The sequence below is a fragment of the Seriola lalandi genome, unplaced genomic scaffold (genome assembly GCF_002814215.2).
Source record: "Seriola lalandi dorsalis isolate HSWRI2012SDOR001 ecotype SW California unplaced genomic scaffold, Sedor1 jcf7180002054544, whole genome shotgun sequence".
NCBI lineage: Eukaryota > Metazoa > Chordata > Actinopteri > Carangiformes > Carangidae > Seriola > Seriola lalandi.
The window spans coordinates 3,743,388-3,771,344 of NW_019525097.1; the positions used below are offsets into that span (position 1 = coordinate 3,743,388).

The 27,957-nt window shown below is 38.8% G+C and overlaps 1 protein-coding gene across 1 annotated transcript in view; it reads right to left on the minus strand.

Annotated features, from left to right (window-relative positions):
* The window catches only part of lama2 (laminin, alpha 2), a 180,881-nt gene that overhangs the window by 81,442 nt on the left and 71,482 nt on the right, over window positions 1-27,957 (minus strand). The window contains exons 15-21 of the mRNA XM_087176271.1: window positions 22,361-22,465; window positions 18,642-18,853; window positions 17,586-17,697; window positions 16,001-16,114; window positions 12,363-12,490; window positions 8,739-8,825; window positions 2,342-2,553 (exon numbers count right to left, since the gene is read on the minus strand). Of these exons, the coding sequence (XP_087032397.1) occupies window positions 2,342-2,553; window positions 8,739-8,825; window positions 12,363-12,490; window positions 16,001-16,114; window positions 17,586-17,697; window positions 18,642-18,853; window positions 22,361-22,465 (970 nt within the window). The remainder of the gene's footprint in view (window positions 1-2,341; window positions 2,554-8,738; window positions 8,826-12,362; window positions 12,491-16,000; window positions 16,115-17,585; window positions 17,698-18,641; window positions 18,854-22,360; window positions 22,466-27,957) is intronic.

Sequence of the window (27,957 nt, forward strand, 5' to 3'; positions counted from 1 at the left end):
AAAATATTAAGAACTTCATATCAGCAAAAATTTGAGGGAGGAAATCCGAGGTAACAATTAAACCACTTTCACAAAAACAATGGGTGTTTTTTTTTTTATAATGTTGAGGGCAAAATTCAGCTGAGGTATGATCATAGAAAGATGAGCAGTTTGTACTGTAAATGACACTTGGAGTCTACACTGTGATAAAATGTCAGGTTGTAATTGTTTCCGACTCGTTAAATGCTGCATTGATTTGCGCTTTGGCTCCGGTCAGGACAGAGTGCATGTCGGTTCGGACTCTTTTTTAGTCTTTTGATTCTACTTTAATCCACTTTGTGGCCTATCAGTTACATAGAAAGTACGAGCCTCTGTGCAGAGGACTGTACTAGACAGACCATTAAGAGTGGTGAAATAAGAATTGTGAGTTTTGCCAAAACTCCCCAAAGAGTTTATTGATCTACTATATGAAGCCTCTGCGAAACATTCATTAACTGTCAGACACGGAGGAAGCATAATTACATTATTGAATTACTACATATTCACTTTCTGCCAGTGATTGGACGAACGTGCGACAGTGTAATTCTCACATCTTCTCAACAACTTGCAAACAACTTTTCCCCATGTGAGAAATGGTCGGACGAGTTAATTTTCTGGAATTTCTTCCTCAGACAAATTGCTTTGTGGTCAAGTTTGCTTTCCAAATGAAACCATTTTACATTCAGTGACTGAATTAAACTGAACCACTATTAGGGGCCGACACAAAATGGCTGCAGTGGAAATGGCTGCAGATGGGAACTCTGACATCAAAAGAAAAAGTAAATGATTTTTACAGTCTAATAGTGCACAAATGGACTCAGCCTGAACTCTCCTGCTCCACTCAATAAAATTCATTAAGACTGGGAGCAATAGGGAGAGCGAAGTAGACAGAGAGAGAGAGTCAGACTGACAGTGGTGGGGAGGGAGAGAGAGAGAAAGAGAGAGTTGTTGTGTTTTAATAATTCCTGGTGGTCTTTTGTCATTCGTACAGGATCAATAACAACCCTCCATCTCCCAGACACCAGCCGATCAGCACTGTAGGAGAGCAATAGATCAGGCTGATTAATCAATAACCATTTAGCTGGGTGGAGAGGGGAAACAACTACAGAACAATGAACTATCAAATACACATTAATACCATCTGTCAGCCTGTCTTCCTGCCTTTGTGCTTGTCTGACGGTTTTATCTGTCTAGTTGTTGGTCGGCCTGTCTATCCTTCTTTGTGAAGCGTCTATGTGTTAATCTGTCTTTCTGCTAATGCCGCTGTTTTCGTCAAAAGCGCAGGTTAAGTGCCATCTGTATGTCTGCGTTCACTGCCATCTCTTTGTACCGGTATAGCTTTTTATTCTCACTCTTAAACACAGCTGGCAGTCAGTGGGCCGCTCCGACATCACACCTCCTACTAGCACAGCTGCTTGCCGATGCACAGTCACACACTCCAGATGGTGCACCACTCAGTGTTTTAGCAGAAGGATTAAAGGTATCATTTAGCTGAAATCGAGTTTCATAGACGAAGTAGTACCCCTTCAGTGTAATGTCCCATCTCAGACAAGAAAGCTACACTACAGGCTTTCTTCATAATGATTCCTTGAAAAGTAGATCATGTTTTCTCTTAAAGCCCCAGTGTGAAGAATGTTTTGATCTGATTATAGCCCCCACTGCACCCCCATGTGTTTAACCCCCATGAAAAAAGCCTTTAACTTTTAAATAATATACTGTACAACTCAACATATACAGTAATCCCTGCATTGACACAAAAGAAAGAGAAAAAAACTCAAATACAAAGTTTGCTGTTCAGCCTTTAATATCCTGTCTGATGGAAGGTAGCCTACTGTGATGGCATATCACTAGGAATATACAATAATTACCTTTACACTACAATAATATTTTGCTGAACAGCATCCACTGTGGCCAGTTCCAATAAAAACGCTAAACGCTACATGCAGTGTAACAACAGCACAAAGAAGCAAAAAGTAATATGTTCAGTAAACCAAGTCAACGATGTCAGTCACGTAGCAACACGTATCAAGAGTTTGCCAACATCTGCCAGCATAAGCAGTTGATCATACCAGAACAAGTAAGGCTGTGAAAGCACGTGATCATACTGAGTTGTTTTATTGTCTGAACCCAACAAATTTGTAAAAGAATGTATGTGCCCAATCTTCTGTCAGAAGTTATATAATGTCACTTTAAAATAAGTATGCTATAATACATGGGCCTAGAATTTATGGCCTAAACGTAGCTTTCAACTGTGACTCAAACTACAGCAGCAAACTATGGATTTACATGTATTCATCTCTTTGTTGTTTGTCGGTTTGCTTACGTTGGCAGTTTTTTGCTGTGACAGCATCTCCGTAGTAACCGTCAGCACAACTGTCGCATGCCGCCCCGCCATAACCTTGCCGACAGCGCAGACATTGGCCTGTGATTGGATCACAGCTGCCAGGTGTGGATAGGTCCAGGTTGCCATGGCAATCACAGGGCTGGCAGGAGCCTCCTGGTACGGTGGGACTGCCGTAGTATCCGTTGGAACATCTAGGAGGCAGCAGAGAGACGCAGAAACAGTGTGATAACAGATATGCACAGGTAGCAAACATACCAGATTCTGCTACATGAAGGTCTTTGCAGGTTTTAATCCTGGATATTTCAAATTTCTGATTTGGTAGCCTCGAAAAGACACTAATCTGCCGTCGTTGAAAATGACTGTGATGAAACTGACAGCACAAACTTTCACCAGGATTTTCTCACTTTTCTACAAACAAAAACTTTCAAACTGCAATCAAAATGTTCTAAAGGATGCAACACTGGGGGGCTTTAAAGTACCTCAATAATTGATCAGCATACCAGCTAATGCCGGTATGCTGAAAGAGCAGGTAGCACAGTAATATCTCTTCAAAGTGCAGTTTTGCTCTGCTTTCATGCTACAAATAATGCTTGAAAATGCAGTTTTTGTCAGCTATGGTCTGCAAGAAAATATGTAGGGGCTCAATTGTCTTCTGTCTTTTGTATCGAACAACTACAGAAAACAACTCTCAGATTTCAGCCAGTGAATAGGCCTATCATCAAACATACTGTTTACCTAAGCTTTCAGCTTGTGCATAGCAACAACACACTGATCTTCAAACACGAGATCACTAATTAAAGTATAGGTCTCACCCCACAAGAGCTGGCAACCAGTATCCAATCATCAAATAAATAAGCAATAAAGCTAATCTAGCTGTGCCAAGAGGAATTTCCAGCATTGTTACAGCATGTCTGAGACCAATGAGACCACTTGAAGGTACCTGCTGTATAATTCATATTAAACACAAGCACTCATATCACATACACAGATAGACATTCATTCATAGACATACACACAAAGAGCTAGAGGGCAACAAAGTCCAACCAAACAGCAACAGATATGAAATTTATGTTTATTTTAAGTCTAACAGAGATTTATTTTTTTGATGTTTTTTATTAGATTTAGTGTCTTCAGGCAGTCCTTTCAAAAATTATCATTATTTACAACAGGCTGCCCAGGTTTTACTCAAATAAAAACATTAATGTAACTGAACATTTATAAACCTGATGCAGAAATGTCCAAATGCATCTCTACTATTACTAATTATAGAAAATCAAGTGATAGAACAATATATATATGTCTTTAGGGGATTATTCTTATCTGTTCATCTCTTTTATCTGTAGAAATATGTGGCTAATGTAAAATTTATTTGATTCTTTTATTTTGTAAAGTTCTTTGTGATTGGTGAAAAATAAGTGAAAGTACCCCCCCCCCCCACAAAAAACAAAACCAAAAAAACAAACCAAAAAAACCCAAGAAAAACATGCTTTTGATTTGTCTCATTCATGGACACTAAAATTAAAAGTGGCTGCCCCCTCGAGCAAGGATAAGGACACAGAAATGTGTGAACTGTCACACAATTCTAAGAATTTTGTCCTTGTTTTCTCAGACTCTTTCCTTTTGATTAATAATAAGAGGAAGTCCAGTGGCTGCAAAATATATTAACCTGAGAGTGTTCTGAGAGCGCAGCACTGTGACAAGAGCCACTGGAACCCAATACAAACTGGCCTAAGCTGAAATAAAGCTCTACAGGCTGAAAAGGGAATTAAGATGAAATAGGGAAGGAAGAGAAAGAGAGATGGAGTAAGGGGATATTGGAGAGAGAGAGAGAGAGAGAGAGAGAGAGAGAGAACAAAAGAAAAAAAAGAGAGATGGAGACAGGGGAAAAGGTCTTCACATTGAGAGGAGAATTGAATTTAGAGAGCAGGGAAAAGAAAGGACAGAGAGGGGGAAAGAGTCAAGAGCAGCCAGCCATTATTACTACTGACCCTCCTTGGTACTCAATAGAACTGGTTTATTAGCTTCTGAGTGTGTATGTGCATGTTGTTCAAGTGTGGCTGTGTGTGTGTGTGTGTGTGTGTGTGTGTGTGTGTGTGTGTGTGTGTGTGTGTGTGCGCTCTGTATCCTCCTAGTCAGGTGGAGAATTGTAATCTCACTTTTTCATGGGAGAGAAGAGGGGATAAAGTGTGTGTTTGAGTTTCTTGCAAGTTACTTGCAAGATGAATTCAAACTCTATTCTATTCTATTCTATACTACCATGTGTGTGTAGTGCTTGGGCCTCAAGAGGAAGTGAAGGTATTTATAGTGGAGAGTCCCGAGTGCTTGAAGGAGATGGGGGGGGGGGGGGGGGGGGGGGTTTAGACACCTGGTCGAAACCATCAGAGTGTACAGGAACCAGACGGTGAACACAACTGGTAGAGAGTTACAGAGGGAGAGAGAAGGGTTGGGAAAAGTTATGTTCTTTTATTTTTAGTGTTAGAAATAGGGAGTCAGCGCCGGGGGAAGACAGGCTCTGCTCCCCCATCAAACATTTTTTCCATCATTTTAAAGCATTTTGAGATCAACTGTACATTTCGTGTTAAAAGTAGAAATTTTAAAGATTCTCATATTAATAAGAATCTTGCAGTTTGTTTTGTTTTTATCTTTAAATATATGTATATTAACACCAGGAAATAAAGTCTTATTTTTGCTTAAATATGACTTAAACTCACAATTTGCAAGTAGCAACCTTGCTGCCGTCAATCAGTTTTAAATCCCCTCAATATATTGAAAGAATAATTGTGACTTGCTGCATTGTGCCAGTGAGAGGAGCTGTGGAAGTATCAGCACTTATTTCTCAGAAAACAGACTTTCAAATTTCTGTCTCTCCCTCTCTGTGGATGTTGAAGTCCCTGACAATCAAAATGTTCTGCCTGCCTGTTGTTGCCAGCATGTAAAACTGTAGAGTGGCGCTTTTGCTATTATTGTTTTTCCAATCAGCTTCTTCTTCAATGAGCAACCAGGGTTTCAGAAGTTTTAAATATTATTTTGCAAAACGTTAATAGTATACATCATCCATAAAAATATTTTTTATTCTTTTATTGTAAAGCATTTAATTCCTGCCTCTATACACACACCGTTTTTTCGTTTCTTTGTGGCATACTGTATAATAAAGAGACAGACAGAAAGGCTGAGAGAGACAAAGACAGAGGCAGATAAGTTTTTAAGTTAAATACGTTAAGCCTTCACATTTTCAGTCTTTTATCTCTGTATGCCAGACACACAGTATCAATCTTCTCTTTCAAAACACTGAGTTACATTTTTAAAACTTCCAAAGCTATGCATGTAGTGATTTTTTAATCTTCTTTGAAATAAAATTCTATCCAGTCTCTCCAAGTTTTATATTTGTATTTAGATCAAGAGACACTGAAAAAAAATGATTAAAACCACAGTGGAGGCTATTACTCCGACTACTTCCTCTAGTAATGCTAAACTAATGCTGTGCCAACACTCATTTTAATAACATACGTAATGTTGACAATGTTGTGTTCTTCCTGAATTCCTAATTACACTGTTGAAGCAATGTTGGGCCTCAGTAGAACTGTGTACCTTAGTGCTCATATCACATATCATTTGGGGGGATATTAGGCTTGGCTTTATTGTCCCTGTTGTTGTTTTTGCAGGTTTTGTCATGCTGCTTCTTAGGCACCAGTCAGCCATGAAAGAGAATCCTCTCTGGTGTGACCCTTCACAAGGTTTCATATTTTTTGCTTAGCTTGCCCAGTAATGGCTATTTTTTAGTTTTTACAAACCCAGTTGAAGCGTTGTCCCATTGCTGAGGCTTGACTTCACAGTTAATGTTAATATCAACAAATATAATAACGTTAGCAATAATTGCTTACTACATGAAAGGATGTTTGAATACAGTGCATCATATTCATCAGCTAGATGGTGATGAGTCAAAGTCTGAATGAATGTGTAAAACCTGAAATACACCAATAACATCTGGACGTACTGGCAAACCCTAGATAGCACTAAATAGCAGCTGACGATTCAGGAGAGTTTCAGCCGACTTATTTTGTTAGGCAGCTGCATTGGGAAGCTTTCAGCTAAGTTCTAAATGGCTGTTTATGGACAGGAAATTGAAAAGCTGAATCACTTAGCAGAGAGTGGATAGTCTATTAGCATGGGAGGAATAGAGCTGATTCTGTTAAAGCCCATAATACAGACAAATTGGCACATTACAATTAATTACCACTAACAACAACAAAAGCACTGTAGATAATGAAGTGTAATGGCAGGTAGTGCATAGCAGGTATCAATTAGACTAATAGAACAAGAAAACCAACCAACTGCTGATTACCTCTTTAATACTGTCATTAGTAATAAAATATTATTTTACATTATGCCAGCCCCTGTGTGTTCTGACTCAATGCAGCAGACTCTTTGTTTATTTCTCTCTCCTTTTAGCAAAGAGCTGTGTTCCTGTGACTGGATGCACCATATGGCATCTGAGCAGCACATACATATGAATCTAAAGAATGTATGTACACAGATGCAGTCCGTACACACTCTCACTAAAACAAACAAACAATCACTTAAAGAGAAAGAGAGAAAGCGAGCTGGAGTTAGAAAGAGCAGCTCAGAAGAATCTTTGTAATATTGACTGCTGATTGATATTGATGCTTTATTATTAGGATGAATAAAAACTCACAGATTCTCATTAATGCACAAACATGGGAGCACATTAGAAAGAGAGGTGAACCACTCAACTGGTTGAGCCCTCTGTCAATGCTAGACCATATTTGTCAGTGACTGTGTTGTAGTGCAGTGCAGATGCCTCTGTGTGACAGAGTTAAAAAATGGACTGACAATGAGTCAGTTTGCTTTCCACTGGCAAATGAGGTTTATAAAAAGATTCAAAGGCAGACAGAGAGGTTCTGCTGTGGACAGCATGGCGAGGCATGCAGACTATGCAGGCCATGGAGCTGAGGCCCGCGTCCACCAGCAGCTCTCTTTTAACTAACAACTAATAGCAAAGGCCTGTGAAACTGTGACTGAGCACCTATTTGAAGCACAATGTTTCATCCTTGAGATCATAATGCTTATAATATTCACCAGTGTAGATACCAACCAAACCAAATAGAAATTAAATTTGTGGTCATGGTAGATGACCCCTGCAGACAGTAAGCTACAGTGTACAGCAATGCTGCCTTCAGTGGTAAACCAAGAGAAAATCAAGCCTGCACTTGAAAATGAGAAGGCCATAAAAGAAGCAGCCAAAACACATGTAGTTATTTTAGATTCGAACAATTCCTCCTATTGACTATCCACCAGATGTAGTTTGATATAATCTCGTCATTATCATCCACATGCAATGTGATGACAATAAATCGATCTGTTATATTTGGGTACCACCTTATGATTAGACATCCATTGTACAGGGTTTACAAAGCCTTTATTAATGTTTAATATATCATTTATTAATACTTAAGAGATCATTAATATGCCATTACTTTCCCATTACTTAAGTCATTTGATAATTTATTATATGGTATGAAAACCCTGTATTTTAATGGATCACCAACATATATATCAGCATTATCGCTAAATAGCTATTAATAAATGAAGACGATGTAGACATAAGGAATGTGTGTTTGAAATTCTACTGTATGAATATAATTATATCTAAGTCCTAATATCAGCTGTGTGCAGTTTCACTTCAATAAGAAACAGTCCAAATGCCCTGTGTTTCAGTGGGCCTGGGTGGTGAAATGATTATTTTTACTCAGTCTGTGTCACCAAATGACAGTAGGGCCTGAAGTTTTAACAAGACTAGCATCCAGAGAAAGACTTCTCATTAGTCCTGAGTTGGAAAAAAAAAAAAGCTCACAGCTAATGGAACAAGAATGTCACTCAACTAATAAATGTGGTGTGGACAGAAAGCTAGATGGACAGTGGGACATGAAGCCCTCAAAAAACACTTAATGAGCACCAGTTTCTGTTTTCAGTTGGGGATGGCTGACTATAGTTCTCATTTATCTCCAAAATACTCATTTTTTGGAAAGAAAACAATATCGTTTTTTATTTTATTTTTAAGATTATTGCTCTTATCAACATTTTAAATAATGCAGACCTAATTGAAGATGCTGCAATTAGACCAAAAGTGTTATTTAAATACCGGCAAACTGTTAAATCAGAATTGAACTCACAAGACTTATGGGTGTGGATTTTAGATGAACTGAGTTGTTTTCAGCTCCATATTCAGTAATAATGAACTTAGCTAGACTTTCAAAACAAGCTTGAAGGCCCTCAATTCAACAAAAGTGTAGAGTTTAAGCACAACTGTGTGTTTGTGTGTGTGTGTATAACGTTTCATGTTCAGTGTGTGTATTACCTGTTGCATCGTGGTCCTGTGTATCCAGGCGGACACTGGTCGCACAGCAACTCCCCTTCTTCACCTAGGTGGCAGGTGGGGCTGAAGCTATCGTGGTTGCCATGACGACGTTGTTGTAATAGTTGTTGGTGATGATTTCGGTAGCGTTGTCCCAGTGTGGAGTAAGGGAGGACGAAGAGGAGGAAGAGGAGAGGACAGAGGCGAGTTAAGGTCATTGTTTCTGTCCCCATACACACACTCACACATAAACACCTGTGTTCCTACTTTCACTTTCCAGTCTTCACATTCACACTCTGAAAGACACACCCACACACACACACTTCAATTTCCCCCCTCTCTCTCTCTCACACATCTACGAGTCTGTACTTCCACACACTCCTGATTTTGAAAACACTCTTCCTCCCTAAGAACTGAACTGTACCCAAAATGAACAGAGAGAGAGAGAGAGAGAGAGAGGGAGAGAGACAGACGGAGAGAGAGAGGCAGGCAGACAGACAGAGTAAAACGATAGTCTCTCACCCTCGTTCTCTCACCCTCCCACTTCCATAAACTATAGATAGTTCTCCTGGCTCGAGTTCCCGGCCCCCGGACTGATTCACTTGCTGACTGACTGGCTCACTAACCGTGAGCTGGCTCACCGAGTTACAAGTAAGCTCGTTTGGCCAGTTCAACACAAACAACAACAACAACAAAATATAAAATAACATGTAGCTGTTGTATACAATGGATTATATTTACACCAGCTTTACTAAGACACTTAACACTTTAGCTGCGAAATAAACCTACTTACCTAACGTACTGTACTACACATGTTTTTCAGTCATATATACAACTTTTAGAACATTGTTAACTTTAATTACAGATCATATGCTGCTACTGTCAGAGAGGGTAATATGGATAAAATCCTCCATCACAATACAAGCAATTTTATATCACAAAGATAAACCGTTCATTGAGAAATTATCCGGACAGGAAAACCTCAATATACATTGTACTGTAAAATCTATGTAAAAAATGTAACAGTCACATTACCTAACCTGATGCTACTATAACAACAGGTCACTGAGCGGAGCTTAAAGTATGCCTGGAGTGAAGCCAGCGGAGAGTTGAGGTCTACAGTAACACAGCTCATCAAAATAATCTGCTGGATAAGTTTAATGACTGCACTTGGAGGTATCCTGATCACCAGACTGGGCCTGGCAGCGCAATCCCAACCCACAAAATATCAAATGTGTGTGTAAGGCTACATAATAATAGACAGATATAACAATAGACAAAGATTAATAGTGCAAATTTCAAGCGACTCCGATTCGAGACCACAAAGTATCTGTTTCTTACGCTGACTAAATTTGGCCATAAAAGGCATAATGTCTCCAAGAATTATGGGTAATACATAAAATAGACCATGATGACACAAATTTGGCTTCCAATTACAAGGAAATGGTTCAGAATTTAAAAAATACATCAGCAATGTTTAGGTCATATGAGAAGATAGAAATGTTTTTGCAAAGTTTGGCAGAGATTGTGTAACGACAGTTATGAAAAAAAGACAAATCAAAGTGGAGTTAAATCTTCATAGGTGGAGAATGACCGTCATGGATGGATAATTGACCAAGGAGCTAAATTTAACTGAAATCTGTTGAATAGATGTAGATCTAACTGAAAAACTACCAAATAAAAACACTAAAAAACCTCATTGCAGCAGGGTGATTAAGCCTCGGCGTAAATAAAGCGGAACAGCTTTCCAGGACTAAACTGATTTCTATTGATTCGCTGTAAATCGCCTCCGTGATTCCTGTGCTGAAACTAATATGGACATCACTTCATCTGATGTTCATAAGAGGTTAGGCATCACTGCTAACAACAGTCTGACTGGCCGGCTGGCTGGCTATTTGGGTGGTTGGCTTCAGTGAACATAAGGGACTAGATAGCTATTTCGAGTGGCTGAAAGGCACAGCACCTTCAAGCTATTATTACTGCAGTGGTTAGAGGGAGGTAGAGAAGAGGAGAGGTGACAGAGAGAGAGAGAGTTGTGTCTTTCTTTAGCTCTGAGAGTTTTGGACATGACGTGTCATGACTGCATCAAGATTCTCAGCTGCTGCTGCCTGTGTGTGTGTGCGTGCGTGTGTGCGTGCGTGCGTGCGTGCGTGTGTGCCCATGCTGGTGACATCTGTGCACCAAACACACAGCATCTCTCTCTGGTTGTTTGGGGAAACTGCAGCTCTATGAAAGAAGATGTAAACGTCTACGTTAACCAGTGCTTACATATTGTTTCAACACAGCTGAAGTTGTAGTAGAAATCCACCCACAAAAATAAGAGATAATTTGACAGCAGCCATCTCATTTCAGTTGAACATTCCCTTGCAAGTAACAACCACTACTGACTACATGGTGGTTGTAGTTTATCAAAGCATCCATAATCAATATCTTTAAATTAACAATGTATTAAATGACAATGTTACAATGGGTTGATCGTAATGATGAAGCTGCAGAGAATTATCTCCTGAATCTGCAGCTCCTCTCTCCTTTACAGAGCTTTATACAAGTCTCAGCTTATTGTTTAGCTGTCCACCTGCAACTTTACTCTTTTGGTTCACTCTCACTGCTCTCATGCTTTCATTTTCCGCCACAGCAGACAGCTATCTTTAGCTAAAAAAAGATCCAAGAAAAACAAAACCCATTGTGCATTACCAAAAGGCAAGCCAACATAGTTAGTGACAAGCTGATGAACATAATGGAGATACAGAGATGCTAAAGAACCATATTTTTCCTTCAGGAGTTGGTGGAGACCAAAAACAGAGACATAAGACTTGCAGTCAGACGGACACAGACATGACTCCAAATGACTGATAATGTTGTTCTGTATCTGCTAGATGTGCAAATGAACATCTGTTTTATAACAAGTTCACCGAATCAATTTAAAAGGTGATGATATGTCAGTGTTTTTTTATATAGGTTTTATAGAGGTCCCTGATTAAATTAGGTAATCCCAGATTTTCTTCTACATTCCCTTGCTAAAACCTTCAATAAGAGGTTCATTACGAACTGCTAACAATTTGATACATGAATTATTTATTATGAGTAAAGTTGGACAGTATTTTTCTACCCTCAGAAGTTAATTCCCAGCTATTTTTACTTTTACAATTTTTTTTTTCTTACTTGAGCAACAATAGTTTGAACTGTGAAGCAGGCACAGCACGAGCAGTGTGCCGTATGAGAGCGATGGAATCATAAAAGCTTTGTTTTAAACGCAGTTAATGACTTGCGGGAGAGGTTTGAGTTTGCTACTGTGTCAGTTTTTTTCACCACAGTTATGTTAATTCAGCCAATTGTGGGCATTTCCACCCACAGGGATGATGTTTGCTCGCTTGTATTGATGTTTCTGACTGTGATGATGATATTTCTATTCATGTCTTTACAATTATATTCCTACTCACAGTAATGAAGCCTCTATGTGTGGTGATGTTCTTTAAGGACAAAAATGTGGCAGGAGAGGAGAGAGGAATGTTATCAAGAGACAGGTCAAGAAGGGAATTGGGGCCATGGAGTCACGGGTGTCAGCAGTAACAGAGTTGGGCGTTTTGTCATCATAGCGGCATTAGCCCCAACGTCTTCAGAACCTACTTGTTGCTGGGAAGATTGAGTGGGCAGGCACAGGATTGACAGTCTGCAGGTGACCCATGGGTGGCGTTACCATAGTATCCAGGTAGGCAGGTGTCACAGTGGGGGCCAGTGGTGTGGTGGAAGCAGTCCTGGAGGAGACACACAGGTTAAAGTTCATTTATGTCGAGAGAACAAACCAAGCATTTGGCAAACAGACAGTCTGACTGTTAACCTCAGTGTCATGAGAAGATCAGTATCTGTGATGATGAAAAAGTCCTGACAACCTATTGTGTTTCTTATTATCTTAAATCATTAAAACAAATCAGATAGCATTTAATCTATTTCCAAACAGGTCAACCATTTTCAAATTTTTTCTCATTTGCTTATTTCTTTTTTTTTCACTTATAAATTTTCAATTCTCAATACAAGACTAAAATTAATCCTACTGGTGATTATCAGAGTGCGTGTTTAGAGTTTTTCTTTGTTTGCTGCAATGCAAGATAACACCTTGATAAGTAATCCATCCAGTACATGTGTTACAGGCAGGACAAGCTGAGTTTGCATTGTAAACGCAGTGTGGTGAGGAAAATGCTGAACACGCACAAGTAGCACCACGGCCGCTTTTATCATCCTAAAACAATGATGAAGATGAATTAGGAGCCACAATTAAGTTAATTTGTAGTTAATAGCTGGAGAGGATGCAAGTTAGGACTGAGAAGAAAACCGAGGAGCCAACAACAGACCTGTTCTATTTTAGTGTATTGTCACACTTTGCTTAGAGAGGTTAAAGGTTCGAAAGGTAAAAACTAATCGGCTCAAGTGTTTCAATACTGTAATAAGAAGAGAAGACATTTTTTTGATATATTTGTACAAAAACACAAATTAATGTTATTAAGTAAAGCTGTCAAATCAAATGATTATCTTGCACACAGCGGCTGGAGGAACAATCTCCAGGAGGTCAACGTTAATGATATGGTTCGGGAATAGCATCACATTTTGTTACAGTAGTAACCAAGCACCCAGGACCCACAGGTATAATTTCAACCTAACACTTGGTTGCTAATGTAGCTCAAAATGTATCAACAAATTTCAGTGTTGGTGAAAATTGTAAGCTGCAAAATTGTTATTATTATAATTGTTCTTCTTCTTCTTATCATTATTATTATTATTATTATTATTATTATTATTTAGAGCTTTTCCTTCAGCCTTGGTGCTAAGAACTGATTGCCAGGATGTTTGCACACTCAAAGATCAACTGATAAAAACCCAATTTCAATCAAACATTAACGAGACATTTTTTTGTTTTGTTTTCAGACTTATAAACTGTTGCTGCTCAACTACTGAACTTGTAATGATATAGTCCACTCACAGTTTGGACTTACACAGCTTTGATGGTTCGATACACTGCACTATTTTTGAATAATTTAATAGTTTAACTGAGAACAAATTATGATAGAAGACAGAATTGGGCAAAAAGTAAAGAAACAGATTGTATTTCTCAAAAAAGAGAAAATGTACCTTTATTGTTCCCCTATTTTATTAATTCTTTGATTATCATGTAAATTTTTTTTCCCACCAACAAACAATGCAACCTGCACAAAACAGGTCTATCAATCAATCAGCATCTCAGGTAATAAACGCTCTAAACTACAAGTAATGTATTTCAAATGAATCTCTGCTGTGAGAGGATCAGCATGGCCTTGTATATTTGTTGGCATTGTGACTCCTTGACTGTTGATGACTGGTAATATAAAAAATACCACTTGCAACACAAGTTCAGTCTAAATCCTTCTAGTTAATGAGCATAATTGATGACCTTATTTAGACTGCCTCAGAGCTCTAACAGTAACATCACATAATGTAAATACATAATGTAGAGTTAATACTTCTGCATGACATTTCACTGATCTTATGATGCAGAATAAAAAACTTGCAATAAATCTGACTTTTTTTTTACTCTTGTATTTTAGAGTTTGGGTCATTTAACAATTAAAGTAAGCTGAAACTGTGTTCCTGTGGGGAGGTTGTCCCCAGTGTGTGAGAGTGTGTGTGTGTGTGTGTGTGTGTGTGTGTGTGTGTGTGTGTGTGTGTGTGTGTGTGTGTGTCTCAGAAGGGAAGAGACATTTAATCTGAGAAAGAAATGATATGGAACATAACTGAGTCACACACACACTTAACCTATAGGACTATGCCATCATTCACTCATTCAACTATAGCCAGAGAACACATTCCTCAGGGAAAGAGTGTGTTTGCATCTGTCTGTCTGCTTGTCACTGTGTATGAATATGTATAGAGGAGACTGTGTGTGTGTGTGTGTGTGTATGTGTGTGTGTGTGTGTGTGTGTTTGTGTGTGTGTGTGTGTGTGTAAGAGAGAGAAATTGAGCCTGCCTCCCTGTCTTTCTTCATGTGTGTGCTTTCCCTCTGACATATCCCAGCATGCTCCTCATCTATAATGAAACATAACATGGTAATACAAAACCCAAAACTGTGTGTGTGTGTGTGTGTGTGTGTGTGTGGTTGTGTGTGTGCGTGCGTGCGTGCGTGCGTGTGTGTGTTAGTTTGATGCTAACTGACAGGTTAAGCCTGAGGCATTGTGTAGACTGGGGAGTGACAATGTGTGTGCAGATGCACAAGAGCAGGTTGGCATGTATGTGTATATGTGTGTGCACTGAGTATTTTTATGTTTCTGTGTGTGTGCGTGTGTGTGTGTGTGTGTGTGTGTGTGTGAGTGAAAGTGTCTCACCCTGCAGTTCCTTTAGTGGCCACTAGATGGTGACTCGAAAAGGACGTAATTGGAAACTTATTAGTAGGAAAAATTTTCAACCTCTCTCTTTAAGATAAACTAGTGCCAAAGTACATCTTTTCCATGTGAACTCATACATCTCATTTGATTCTCCTTGAAGCTAAAAGATGGGTGTGTCTTCCATTTAAAAGCTCTAACAGTAGTTCCTGCTTCCTTGCACCACCTCAGCTTTAGATGTCCCTAAACTTCAAACTTGTCTCTAACACAAAGGAGTTAAGATCAGAGCCTAAAAGCAAAAAACATTTCAGTGACAAAGCAAATACTTCATTCATCTTTTTCTACAATTTATAGGGCAAAGAGTGAACTGTAAATTGACCATTACACATGAACAATCAAGGGCTCCCAACAGAGTTAAAACTCTCTCAATTATTCATCTAAAAACATCAATGATGTCAACATGAATAAGTTGATGGTTTTAAGCTCATTTACTTATGAAAGACACTTACACTTACCATCACACCATAATGATGATAAACAGAGTGACACCTTAATGCTTTAAAAGATACATTTTGTCAATAGTTAATGTGTTTACAAGCACAGTACAAACAATATTCTATCTGGATGAATTCCGTTGCTTGAAATATTCTGCACATTTATAGAAATATATTGTTTTCCATTTTGGTATTATGTTTTGACATTCTATAAATATCAAAAGTGCCTAAGCCTTTTCTACACCAGACATGAACAGTATGCATCCTGTTTCACTGTTGTTTTTTTTCCTGTTTGTTTCCCTTACTAATTTAAAAGTAAAAAAGGAGTTAATAAAATTACAGATATATTGAGAACTGAATTAACCCATAAATGATGAAACAGAGACGCAGAAAAGTGGTTTAATCAACTTATTAATGATCTTACCAGGCAGTGTCCTGTGACCTCGTTGCATTGTGTGGCGTGTCCGTGGCAATGACAAGCTTCACACACACCGTTATACAGATCTCCATTAACCCTCCGAAAACCAGGAACACATGCCTGAAACACACACACACACACACACACACACACACACACAGTTAGACAGACATGTACAGTATGTGTGTCCATATATGCAAAAAACACCAGTAAATCAGCTCCATTCTGAAACAACACATTGATTTGACATTGTTGTTTTGGTGCGGAGGTTTTAAAGGATTGTAGCGGTTTTCTTTTAATCATCCATGTTTAATATTAATGAGACAAGTAAAACATTTAAGATTCAGGTCTACTAAAAGCAAAATACAATAAAACCATGCTTTAGGGTGAGTGTTTCAAAGCGTAAAACAGGTTTATATTTCCAAAAAGATCTTGTAGGTCATGTTGTATCTTATATCACTGTATTATTAATGGTTTGATGCAATGTTTTTATGGGGTTTTTTTGTTTTATGAGATTTTAAGAAAGAACAACTTTTATCAATGTGTGAAAAGCAACACTTTTTCAGACTTGCAGATACCAAGATTGTTGCAATTAAATTTGAAAAGATTATAGCGGCAATTCACGAGTTCTAACCGTTTTGCACTCAACCGAGAGAAGCAGCGGAATTTTAGCTACTTATTGCTTTGGTTGTCCTATTCCCTATAATAACCTGAAGATATCTACCAAGTTTACCAAATGTGCTGCTCATTCACCCAAGGGAAGTTCTATTCATTTTACTGTTTTTAATGTTATGCTAATTAGCTCATAATGGTAGTCGCTATTATCACAAAGCCTTTTTGTAGAGAATATTGACCTGCAGCTGAGAGGTAAATTTGATGGGCGATGTTGATGGGACTCGTGACAGGGGCAGCCTTTGGTAGGCCTGCTCCCTATCACAGCATAAAGATATCTGCTAAGTTTTATGATGATTGGACAAACGATTAATGAGTTATGACCAATATCGGCTAAGCCCTGCCTTTTGAAGATAGTTTTGTTGATGGTAGCCATGTTTTCTAACCGATCTTGCTCATTTATTATAGAAAAAATTTGTATCTTCATCTCCCAAGGCTGTATACCAAATTTGGTGTTTCTAATCTAAAAATTCAATAAATCCTTTTCATTTTACTGTTTTTCAAATTATGCAAATTAGCAAAAAGATTATCCAGACGGGCTTCTATAGTTTAATCGGCTTTTTTGTAAAGCACATTGAGCTGGACATGTGTGTCAAAATTCAAGTCAATCAGACAAATGGTGTGAGGGGTGTGGCCTTTTGAAAATGAGCCTTAATTACAGCACCACTATGTGGCCGATTGCGCTCATACTTCTTGGGCCAGCAGCACAAATCATTTCCAGTTATTTGACTAAGTTTTGTGTTTCTCGCTCATTCCAGCTCACGGCAATTTGAGCCTGCTAATTATTAAGTCTATTTTATCCAATTTGTTAAAAACTGTGATGCTTACTTTGTAAACTGACATTTTATTTTTGTACAGGAAATGTTTAAATTGCAGCAGTTGTGTGTCTGTGAGTGCATGTGATTGTGTGTGTGTTTACCTCACAGGAAGTTCCAGCATATCCAGGAGGACAAGAACAATGTTCTACAGCTGTTGCTCTCTGCTCTCCTCGGGCAGAGGGATTGGCTACCTGCATTGAGAATGAGTGGAGTCTACGTACGTACACACACACACACAGATATATAAAGCATTAACATGTGGCACACTGGTAGTCCATCTGTTTTTACATATGCGTTCACATACATAAACTGGGCTGTTTGGCTGATGGGGTTTTTATAACTTCTCTCAGGTAGAATTATGCTCATACAGCAATAACCTTCACCCATAAAGCTGCCATCTTTATGTTTAGGTTACCGAGCGTTAATGAATGAAAGAGCTGTGTCTCAACTCTGGGAAAGTTGATTTCATGTTTAAAGCTGCTGGGAGTTTACATTTATGGAAAATTTGTTTATTCTTTTGCCTATCTGTGTTTATTCTATACATCAAGTGTGGAGCCATTTTAGTAACAACAAGATACAATTCTATCACTAAGGAACTGGAAGCCAAAATTATTAAAATATATCAAATTTAATTTAATTCTTTAATTACATAACATTAGAATTATATATTAGTTTCACTAACATAAGATTTTCATGGACTCAAAATACAAAAACCTGGGTATATTTTTGAGCTACACATAAAAGTAAATATATGTCATGGGACAATTGGCTTTAGTTAGTTAGTGTAGTTAGTTAACTACACTACACGTTAGTTAGGGCCCTCATGGTGGTACAGTGGTTTTCACCTCACAGCAAAATGAGTCACCCAGCGGACGCTATGGAGTTTGCATGTTCACGCCATGAGTCTATCACTTTGTTAGTCAATTTAAACTGCTGCTCACTCAGTGATTGGCTGCTGCCCCTGATCCTCAAGGATAAGAGGGTATAGCTAATAGGTGCGTGGGTGGATGATTTGTTGGAATTTTAAAGTAAGAAAACAATACTAAGATACTAAAATGCTAAAACTAATACTGGCTATGTCCAGGACACTTGGCCCGCTTCATGTCATCATCCCATAATGCCCAAGTGTCATAGTGTGTGCATGTTTCTGTTCGTACCTGTACACAGCGCTGGGTTCTGTGCTGTAAGAGGCCCGGACCATCACTCTCGTCACATTGGCTAACACTGACAAGAAATCCCTCCGACTAATCACTTGTCTTGTCTCTGAAACCAGGAAGTTCTCTGGAAGGAGAAGAATGTGATTGGTGCTTGGTGAGGACGGGTAAACCGGCTGGCCAAACCTTCTGTCTATGATCTTCATCCCGCCGCCCTGTTACAGAAAGAAGAAAAACATGTTGTTGATTCTCATATTTTCTCTTCTTTGATGCAATTAACTTATAATTCCAAACATCTAAGACATTTGTGTTCTCTAAAAGTCTGCCTCTTTCATGAAAAGACCATCATATCCAACTGATTGGGGGATAAAAAGAGAGTGAGAGTGAATGATGTGTCATTAGGTAATGCGCTGCAGTTTCTATTGACATTTTGAATGGACTGAATGCAAAGTGAACTGAGGCCAGACCTGGTATCTGACTATCTCTTGTTGAGAACAGATCAATGGCATGTAGCAGCTAACGCAGAGTGACAACGACTGATGGAGAGGGGGAGAGGGAGAGAGAGAGCTTACCGTGCCAATAAACCATTAAATAAAAACTAATTGAAAGAGAGAAGATGGAGAGAGACATAAAGAGATAGAAAGCAGTGGCAGCGTAGAGAAATACACAGACAAAGACGGAAAGAAAGAGCGAGGCAGATTGACAAGAAAAAAGACAGTCACCTTAGAGAGAATTGTTTTTATGTCTCTGACAGAAAGGCTTTTAATGTGCATATTTTATTGTCTCTCACTTCTATTTATCACACCTAAAAAAAATCATTAAAGAATAAGGTTGGCACTTTCCCATATTTTTCTTATTGTGAACAAATCTCATGAAAAGACCAAAACCGACAATGTGTTAGTCCATGTCACAGTACCACAATACCTTTTCATCTGCTGTAACCAGACAGGCCCATTCATTCCTATTGAATGCGGTCACAAATGTATAGTTTCATTTTTAAAAAGACAAAGTTCCTAAAACAGCTGGGCACTGTCATTTCTAGCCAAATTTAAACAAACAGAAATAAACAGTGCATTTGTAGGGACCGTTTTCAGCTGGGGATTTATGAGTATTAACAGTAACAGGACGGTGTATGTGAGATGGTAATGAAAAATGAATGACAGTGTGGCTCATTAATGTATTTTTAATTATTTTTGCACTACAGTGGAGCTCTTTAGAATCCAGGATTAAGCTGTACCGAGCCTTGGCTACACAGGCAACACTTGTCAGTAGAATCAGTTCATTGTTGCTTTGTGAGCCGCCGTGGGACTGCAGATGAAAATAAGCTTCAAACTAACTCTAGTATAACGTATCAAATGACAGCATTTATAGTTAATACAGTGCGTGGTCCCTTACAAAAAAAATTACTATATTACTGTAAAGTTGGATGCTGTTCAGAGCCATTTTTTCAAGTCATATCTGAATAATGTATTTCTATTTGTTTACACCTCTAGCTTCCACATTTCCTTCAACCTGTTATTGACATTTCTAGAAATGACATCTTGAACTACTTCTAACAATACTCAAAAGAACTCTGTCAAAACATATTGTTTTGCACTGGTGAGAAATACATTTGGATAGTAGAATGAAACTGATTCCCTTACAGTGGTTTTAAGCTAAATGAGAACCCCAAGACACACATACGGCATCTCCAGAGCAGAACACTGGTGGCGGTTGTTATTGTTGCCGTGGAAGGCTTGGTATTTATATTTCTTTTAACTGCGCTGATGGAGGCTGATAAAGTGGGCATGGATTGAGAGAAAGACACGGAAATCAACAAAGCCATACAGACAAACGAAGACAGAGAGATTATTGTCTATTCACATCCCAAATAGTTACAACCAAGAGACGAGCTGCTTGCGCTTCACAGAGCCATGCAGCAAACAATACCACAACTTGATGCAGATATGCAGAGAGAAAACAGATTTGGGGGGGGGGGGGCACAGAGGAGAGGGAGAAAGTTGGTTGACAGTGTGTAGGTGGATCATTATTGTCATCATTTGGAGAGGCTTTTTGTTGACAACAAGACCGACACTTGTCCTCTTCTCCTCCTCCTCCCATCTCCTCCCAGTCTGTCGATCTCACTGACGCGGATTTAAATAACACAAGCTCATTGGTCTGTGACTGTCCATCTCTCGGTTTTCATTCTTTCCCGTGTCTTTCCCTCTTTGTTTCTTTCTTTCCTTCTTCTTTTCTTTCCCTCCTCCCTGTTTACTTTCTTCCCCCTTTTTTCTCCCCGTTTCTTTCCTCGTTTTTTTTCCTTTCCTCCTTCAATTTTCTCTTTTCACCTTAACCTTTCTTCCCTTTCTTCCTTCTTACCTTGTTCTTTCATTTCCTTCTTTCCTGCATCTCCTTTATCTTTTTCCTTCCTTCCTTACATTGTTTCCATCCATCTTCCCTCAGTGTCTGCTTGTTTCCTCCTGATCTTTCTTTCCCTTTTTCCCTTCTTTCTCCCTTCCATTTTTCTACCTTCTTTCCTCCCATCATTCATCCTTCCTTTTCTTCCCTACCGTCTTCCTCCTTCCATCATTTGTTCCCGTTTTCTGTCTCTCTTCATTTCCTCCTATCGTTTCCTTCTTTCTTTCCTATATTGCCTTTTTTCCTTCCTCCTTTATATTCTTCTTCCCGTCTTTAAATGTTTTCATTCCAGTCATTTCATTTTGACTAATGTAAAGAGATTTTGCAAACTTGCAATACAAATGTTTGCATTTGTGTCCATATTCAATTTAAAATTCCACCTCTACAGGATGAAACTTTTAATTCATCTTTTAATTTTTTTTCTTTTACCTCTAATGAATTTTTCCCAGTCAGTGTCTGAGAGGTAGATACTTCTAGCAATTGCAGCCTGTTACAGACACACAATCTGAAAATCTTTCAAACTATTCGAATTAACATTTCCTTTTTCACACGTCATTGGTTGAAAGTTGTAAGTGCAAAAATAACGGGATCATTTGTAGAGCCCTGGCACACTGAACATGCATAACCACACACACACACACTAACACACAAACAAACGTGCATTTTGTGATTGTGTGTGTACTGTGCACTCACACACACACACAAACACACATTGCTGTTTACTGATATAGGAGATATAAACAGTTAACTAATAGTGTTGTTGCTTTGCTTATTGCTGCCATGCATCATATTGCAACCTGCTCATTATAAAGACATACAGAGAGCAAGGAGAGGGGGAGACTATCTGCATTTTTTATTGCTAAGTTCAGCATTTCTCTGCCAGCTGTAGCTGCTAATGTGCGTGTGTGTGTGCGTGCGTTTTTAACAGCTTTCATTTGCTACTTCATTTAGTGGTTTTCACTGGTGTAAGAGTCAGTGGCTTGTGGGAAAAGATAAATAATGCTGCAGACACAAGTACATAAAACCTGCATTCACATTGTTGGTGTGGGTTTCCTCTGGTTGTGACCACCACCTCCCAGAGTTAGAAACACTCTTTGTCAATGTCCTTGACAGATGCGGAGCTTATTTCTGGACTGCTCACTACCACTAAGGAATCTCCCAAATGTACCCACAGGGTTTAATAAAGTAAAACCTATTACACACACCTGCAAAACAGTACAGGAAAAGGCAGATATATTGTTAAACTGCTCTTTGTTTGAGTTCGATATATAACCATGCCAGTGCTCAATAATGTGTTTACCTTTGTGTGTGTTCGAAAAACTTACCTCTATGATTAGGTCATGTTCTGAGGTCACTCTAATAGCCCTTTGTTCCTGTTGGTCTGTAGTATAAGACACAGTGTAGACCACACTCCCTCCATAGGCTGAAAGCTGAGGAGAGACAGAGAAACAGAGATTAGTAAATTTGTTATTTGCAGAATGAATTTAATGTGAGAGCACTGGCACACAGCTGATGCCGATATCCAAAATAAGTCACACAAGTTGGCTCACCGTCTGTACTTTATTGGCAGGTTTGGGGTGACACTACGTAACTTTTACAGCACAACCACCACGAGATGATTCAACACCAACAACCACCTGATAATTACAGGATGGTAAATGGCAAAACGTAGTGTAACAGTAGCACAAGTAGAGAAGAATCACAAAAACTCAGTAATGTAAGTTACACAGCAACATCTCTCTAAAGTTTGTTAACTCTAGCCACTATAAGTTCCAGGTCATGACAGACCAAGTGAGGCTGGAGCAGCAGAATCCCTGCATGTACTGAGATATTTATTATTATTATTATCATAAAAATAATTATAACATATAATAATATTATACATTGCACGAATGTGTTATTTCTTCTTTCAAATGTTGCATAGTCTCGGTTTTAAAGGAGAGTGCATCAACATTTTCTGCACTCCACTCCTGCACTGAGCACATGAGGATTTAAGAAGTGTAACCAAAGGAAACCAAACCCAAGAGAACAAAAGGAGTATAAATGAAGCAGTTTTACTTAGTTAGTGAAGAACAAAAACGTATGGCAATATATTAATCGTACACTGACAGCCGCACGACGGGAGCTAATGTGCAACAAAGCTGACTGGCCACCTGTGCGTATCCAACAGTCTTTAGTCCAGACAGTGCATTTCACTCAACTGTCTTGTTTGGCGAGAACCTGTCGAAACATATTTCTGCAGCATACACAGTGGCACGGAAATAATGCAAGCTTTTGCTTTGAGTTAGAATTATGTTGAAATCTGAAGTGAAGCAGTGAATGTGCATTTTATAGACAGATTGTGATATGAATGTGACAAAAACATTCTCACTTGTACACAGCTTCTTAAAAGACGTATGTAAATCCCTTGATGGCAGCAGCATCACTGCACTGAAACGGCACCACTACTTTACCATCAACACAACAAAACCTCTGCTACTAATGCTTCTACTAAATGGTTTTTACCTAAAATATTATTTTAGATGTATTTTAAAACTAAGGAGAACATTAAAAAAAAAAAAGCTACAACGTTTGTTGTCTTGTGTTGTTTTGGAGCAGTGTTTCTGTTGAGTCCACAGAATGAGCCTTAGCTGGAGAAACGCTGCGTCGGCATGATCCTGAAATTTATTATTCTGCTCCAACCTGAACAGTAATGGGCGGGAGAGCGAGATAATAATGCCATCATAAAAACAGAGAGAGGGGGACATTGAGGAAAAGGGGGAGAGAGACAAAGAAAGGGCTGGAGACAGAGAGAGAGAGTTAGAGAGGGAGTAAGAGGTGGGCTTAATATCTCTATAAACCTCTTCCATTCTACATCATTACTCTCAGTTCTTAAACTGGAAGGAGGAATCGTCCATTTCACAGCTGACTGAAAATACACACACACTTACACAGCAGCAGGCATGGAGGTGTACTTGGGTGGACATTTTATTGACTAACACTACTCTATTCTAATTTAACCCCATTTGCTGATTTGGACTCCAGCAGACAGTAAAAAAAAATCAGAGGTTAAAGCCACAGTGGACTGGCTGCTCGACCTCCTTTGCCATTAGTCCGTCTGCACTCCCACAGTGTGGACACTGCAACAAAACAGCAGCATGATGAAAGCAAAAGACACCACAGAGGATGACGTTTTACAGAGACGCACCAGAGCAGCAGTGTTGTGTGAGAGTACATGAGATTATACTGTTTATAATCTGACATATACTGTGACAATTACAACTAGCTAAAAGATGATAAACGCAAAGCTGGGTGATCATTTTCTTGTACATGAAGCCCTCTTTTTTTTCCATTGCTAATGTGGAAATATTGAATGGTGAAACTTTGCAAGACAACATAAATATTACATTTTTATTCTTACATATTTTACAGTGGTACATGAACAGTTTTGACAAAAATCTTTTGTCTTGTGATGCATTAAAATAATACAGTGTCTACCTGTGACACCTTGTCTTAGGTTGTAAATGTCTATGAGCTGTGAGCAGTTTAACCCAGGAATGATTTCCCTTACGAGTTTATATCTTTTGGACATTTTTCATACATTCTGAAGAGTTAAAAATCAGCTCTGGATTTCCTGAGAACAAAACGGAGAGATGAATGACAAAAAAAGAAGAATTTTGACATAGAAATAGCATGTGTTATGTTCTTATGATCTTATGACCTCAGGGTGTCCCTGGCCTCACACTGAGAAGTGGTGGTGGAGAGCAAAATATGAATAAAAACATTAAAAGATTGCACAGGTCTGTGAGCACTTTAACTCATCCACTTGTGCAACAGGGCCTTGCATAAGAAGTTGATTTTCATGTTTCATGCTTGTTTGTATTATTAGTTGTGTTCGGCAACGACTCAGCGGCATACGAATTGGGGAGAAGAAAAGGCTTCTTCTGTGTCTCCACAGGAACACTGCTGCACTGATAGCACTTGTACTTCTTTGTGGATTACTCTCTGTTCATTGAGCACACCTGAATTTAGCTATTTACTTTCTTTGAAATTATTGACATTTCCAAGAAAACTCATTTCTCTGACGCCATCCACTCAACCTGGACAATATTAAACGCTTTTGTCATGGCAACCTGATGACCAATCTCCACCCTGGGGCACAGGAAATAAAAGAAATAAAACACAGCAAAGAGAAGAGACTGACAGAATAGCACAGCAGGAGAGGGAAATTATAGCGAGGGACAGGGGAATTATGGGAAGTGGAAACGAAGGAACAATAAACACTCAGCGAACACAGCTACAACAGACCTCAGTCACATCCCCATGAGGGCTCAACAAAGCTGTTATTAACTATCAGTGGCCAGAATAAGAGGAGAAGCACATAATCCTTAAAAACCTAATCAAGGATGTGACAGTCTTCATTATAGTGAACCTTTGGGGTATATGAGTATACATCCGATTATGAAGGTCATTCAGTTTAATATTTGGGGGTAAAATACTATAAAGTAAAATAATCTCATATCACAACAGGGATATTTTCTGAAAGAAAAGAAAATATTGAACTAAATAGCTTGTTTAAGATGAGAATTTGTTGTAGAGCTTCTGCTGCAGTCACAATGGGTACTTTGCATGCTGTGAGAAAATGCATGAAAAATCAGACCTAAAATACTGATGAAAGTTTTACTGACATACATGGTAGCATCCCGCTACTGTTTGTCAGAGTGAAAAGAAAGTGGACACAGAGAGGAGAAAAAACTGAAATAAGAACTGAAAAGAAAGGAGGTGGCAGACAGAACTGAGGAGAGAGAAACTAAAGATGGAGCAGGGGAGAGACACAAAGGATAAAATAAGAGGGAGGAAAGCAGAGAGGAAGAAAGTTATGATATTTAATTTGCTGCCTATGCTAAGGAGTGGGTTTGGCATTGGAGCAGGAAGAGGTGTGAAAATGAGTCACTATCGACCTCAGTCCTCCTCCAGGGTTCCCCCCGGAGCCCTGATGTAATATGACTTCTCCATAACTTTAAATAACAAAAGTCAGAGCATTTTAATCACCTGCAAGGCGTTCGGTTCATCCTGATTTTAACAGTTCTGCTTTCTAGAAAGGTTAGATTTCTGCTTCTGTTGGACTTTCTGAGGAGAACTAAGAGCTAAAATACCATAGCACAGAGAAAAATCAGTGAAGCAAGATGGCAAATACTGGCACACCGCTGGTAAGTGACCCATTTAAAAAATAAATAAAAAAATTCCCTGCTCAGATTAACAGACTTTATTGGAGACGTGCAGTTTAATATATTGTATAAAACAGCCATTAGAACATCCGTAAAGTTATGAAGAGGCTTAACGTACCAGGGTGACACATCTTAAAACCAAAAACATGTTATTTATTTAGATAACAAGAACAATAAAAGACGGAAAAAAAATGCAATAATCAACAGTCCATTTTTTCAAAATACGTGCTTAACTGTGTTATTCCATTTACAGAAGATATTTCAATCGCATGTAGTTTCCCTCAGGGGGAAGACGACAAGAGGATACCTGAAAATTCATTAGCAAAACAATGCACACCGACAACTTCTTCCTAAACTCGCAGGAAAAACAAACCCATTCCCTCACACACAAATCACTGCCACTTGTTGCTGAAATTACTGACCGGCTTCACAGCGTCTAAACTGACAACGACCTCGAGGTCCGTTTACTAGCTCTTGTGAATCTTCCAGTCGTGTCACCTGTTCCTCTGCAGCAGGAGGAGTTTGGTAACTAAGGACCTCTCGCCTATGGCGAGCTAAAATTTGAGTGTGAAAGTTCACTCTTGCCAAACGATTTATGAATGACAACTTCTCAGTGCTCGGAAATGAAAAAGGGAATCTCCATGACAACAGGGCAAACTACATCTACTAATGAAGAATCAAGTGATATAACTGAAGCCTCCAGAGCAGCTATTAAACTGACCTTGAGGTGAGATCGTCATGTCAAGTGCTGTTTCTCACATCAAGTTAACACTTTTTCCCCCTTTCCTCGTCCCGCTACACATCAGCTGTCGGGACAGGATGTTTCTGCTCTTGCCATGTTCATCCATCATCCTAGCAGGAGTCTCTCTCTCTCTCTCTCTCTTTCTGTCCATCTCTGTCACTCTCTTTTCTCCAAATGATGAGCATTTTTTGTTTTAGAAGCTTTCATCTGTCTTTACTGTGAATCTGTTTGTAAATCTGGGTACAAGATGCAAACAAGGAGATCAGGATTTGACAGCTTTTAAATGCAGTTAGAAATATGGTGCGGACATTCTGTAACAATATATTTAATTTTGACCAGTTTACTGTTAAAAAATTGTAAAAAAGCACCTTAGGACACCAATTATATATACTGACACAACAAGAATATGCATTTAATGTCACCTTAGAATAAACTGAACTGAACTCAAACTCTGAGCAAACTTCATTTGATCTGCCGAGGGACATCATGTGATAGGGCGGCAAAAACTTCAGAATAAACATCTACTAAATGGACCTTGAGGTGCGATCATTGAAACTCAACTTTTAAGTCAACATGGACATCAGATCAAAAGGTGAATAATCCAAAATTTAAATCCCACAAGGATCTCCTGGATTTCGAGTAAATGGAAATGTTCTGATCACTTTGATTTTACAAAGCAAATACAGAAACAGACAAAACGGTTGGATCATACACAAGGAGGGAAACTGAACTATAGAGATTATAGAGGTAAGAAACCACACCAACTTTGTAAATGCAGAAGACAAGGACCTTCAAATTACTGCTGGGAGGAAGTCATTTCTTAAATTGAAATAAGCCATTAGTATGCAATGTTCTTTTGTGAATACCACGTGCTAGCTCCTTCAGAGAAATATGTTTTCAGATCCACATTTGTGAGCATCAATTTTTGGAGAACATAAGCAGACAGAGGCAGGGAGATTGGGCAGGGGGGTGG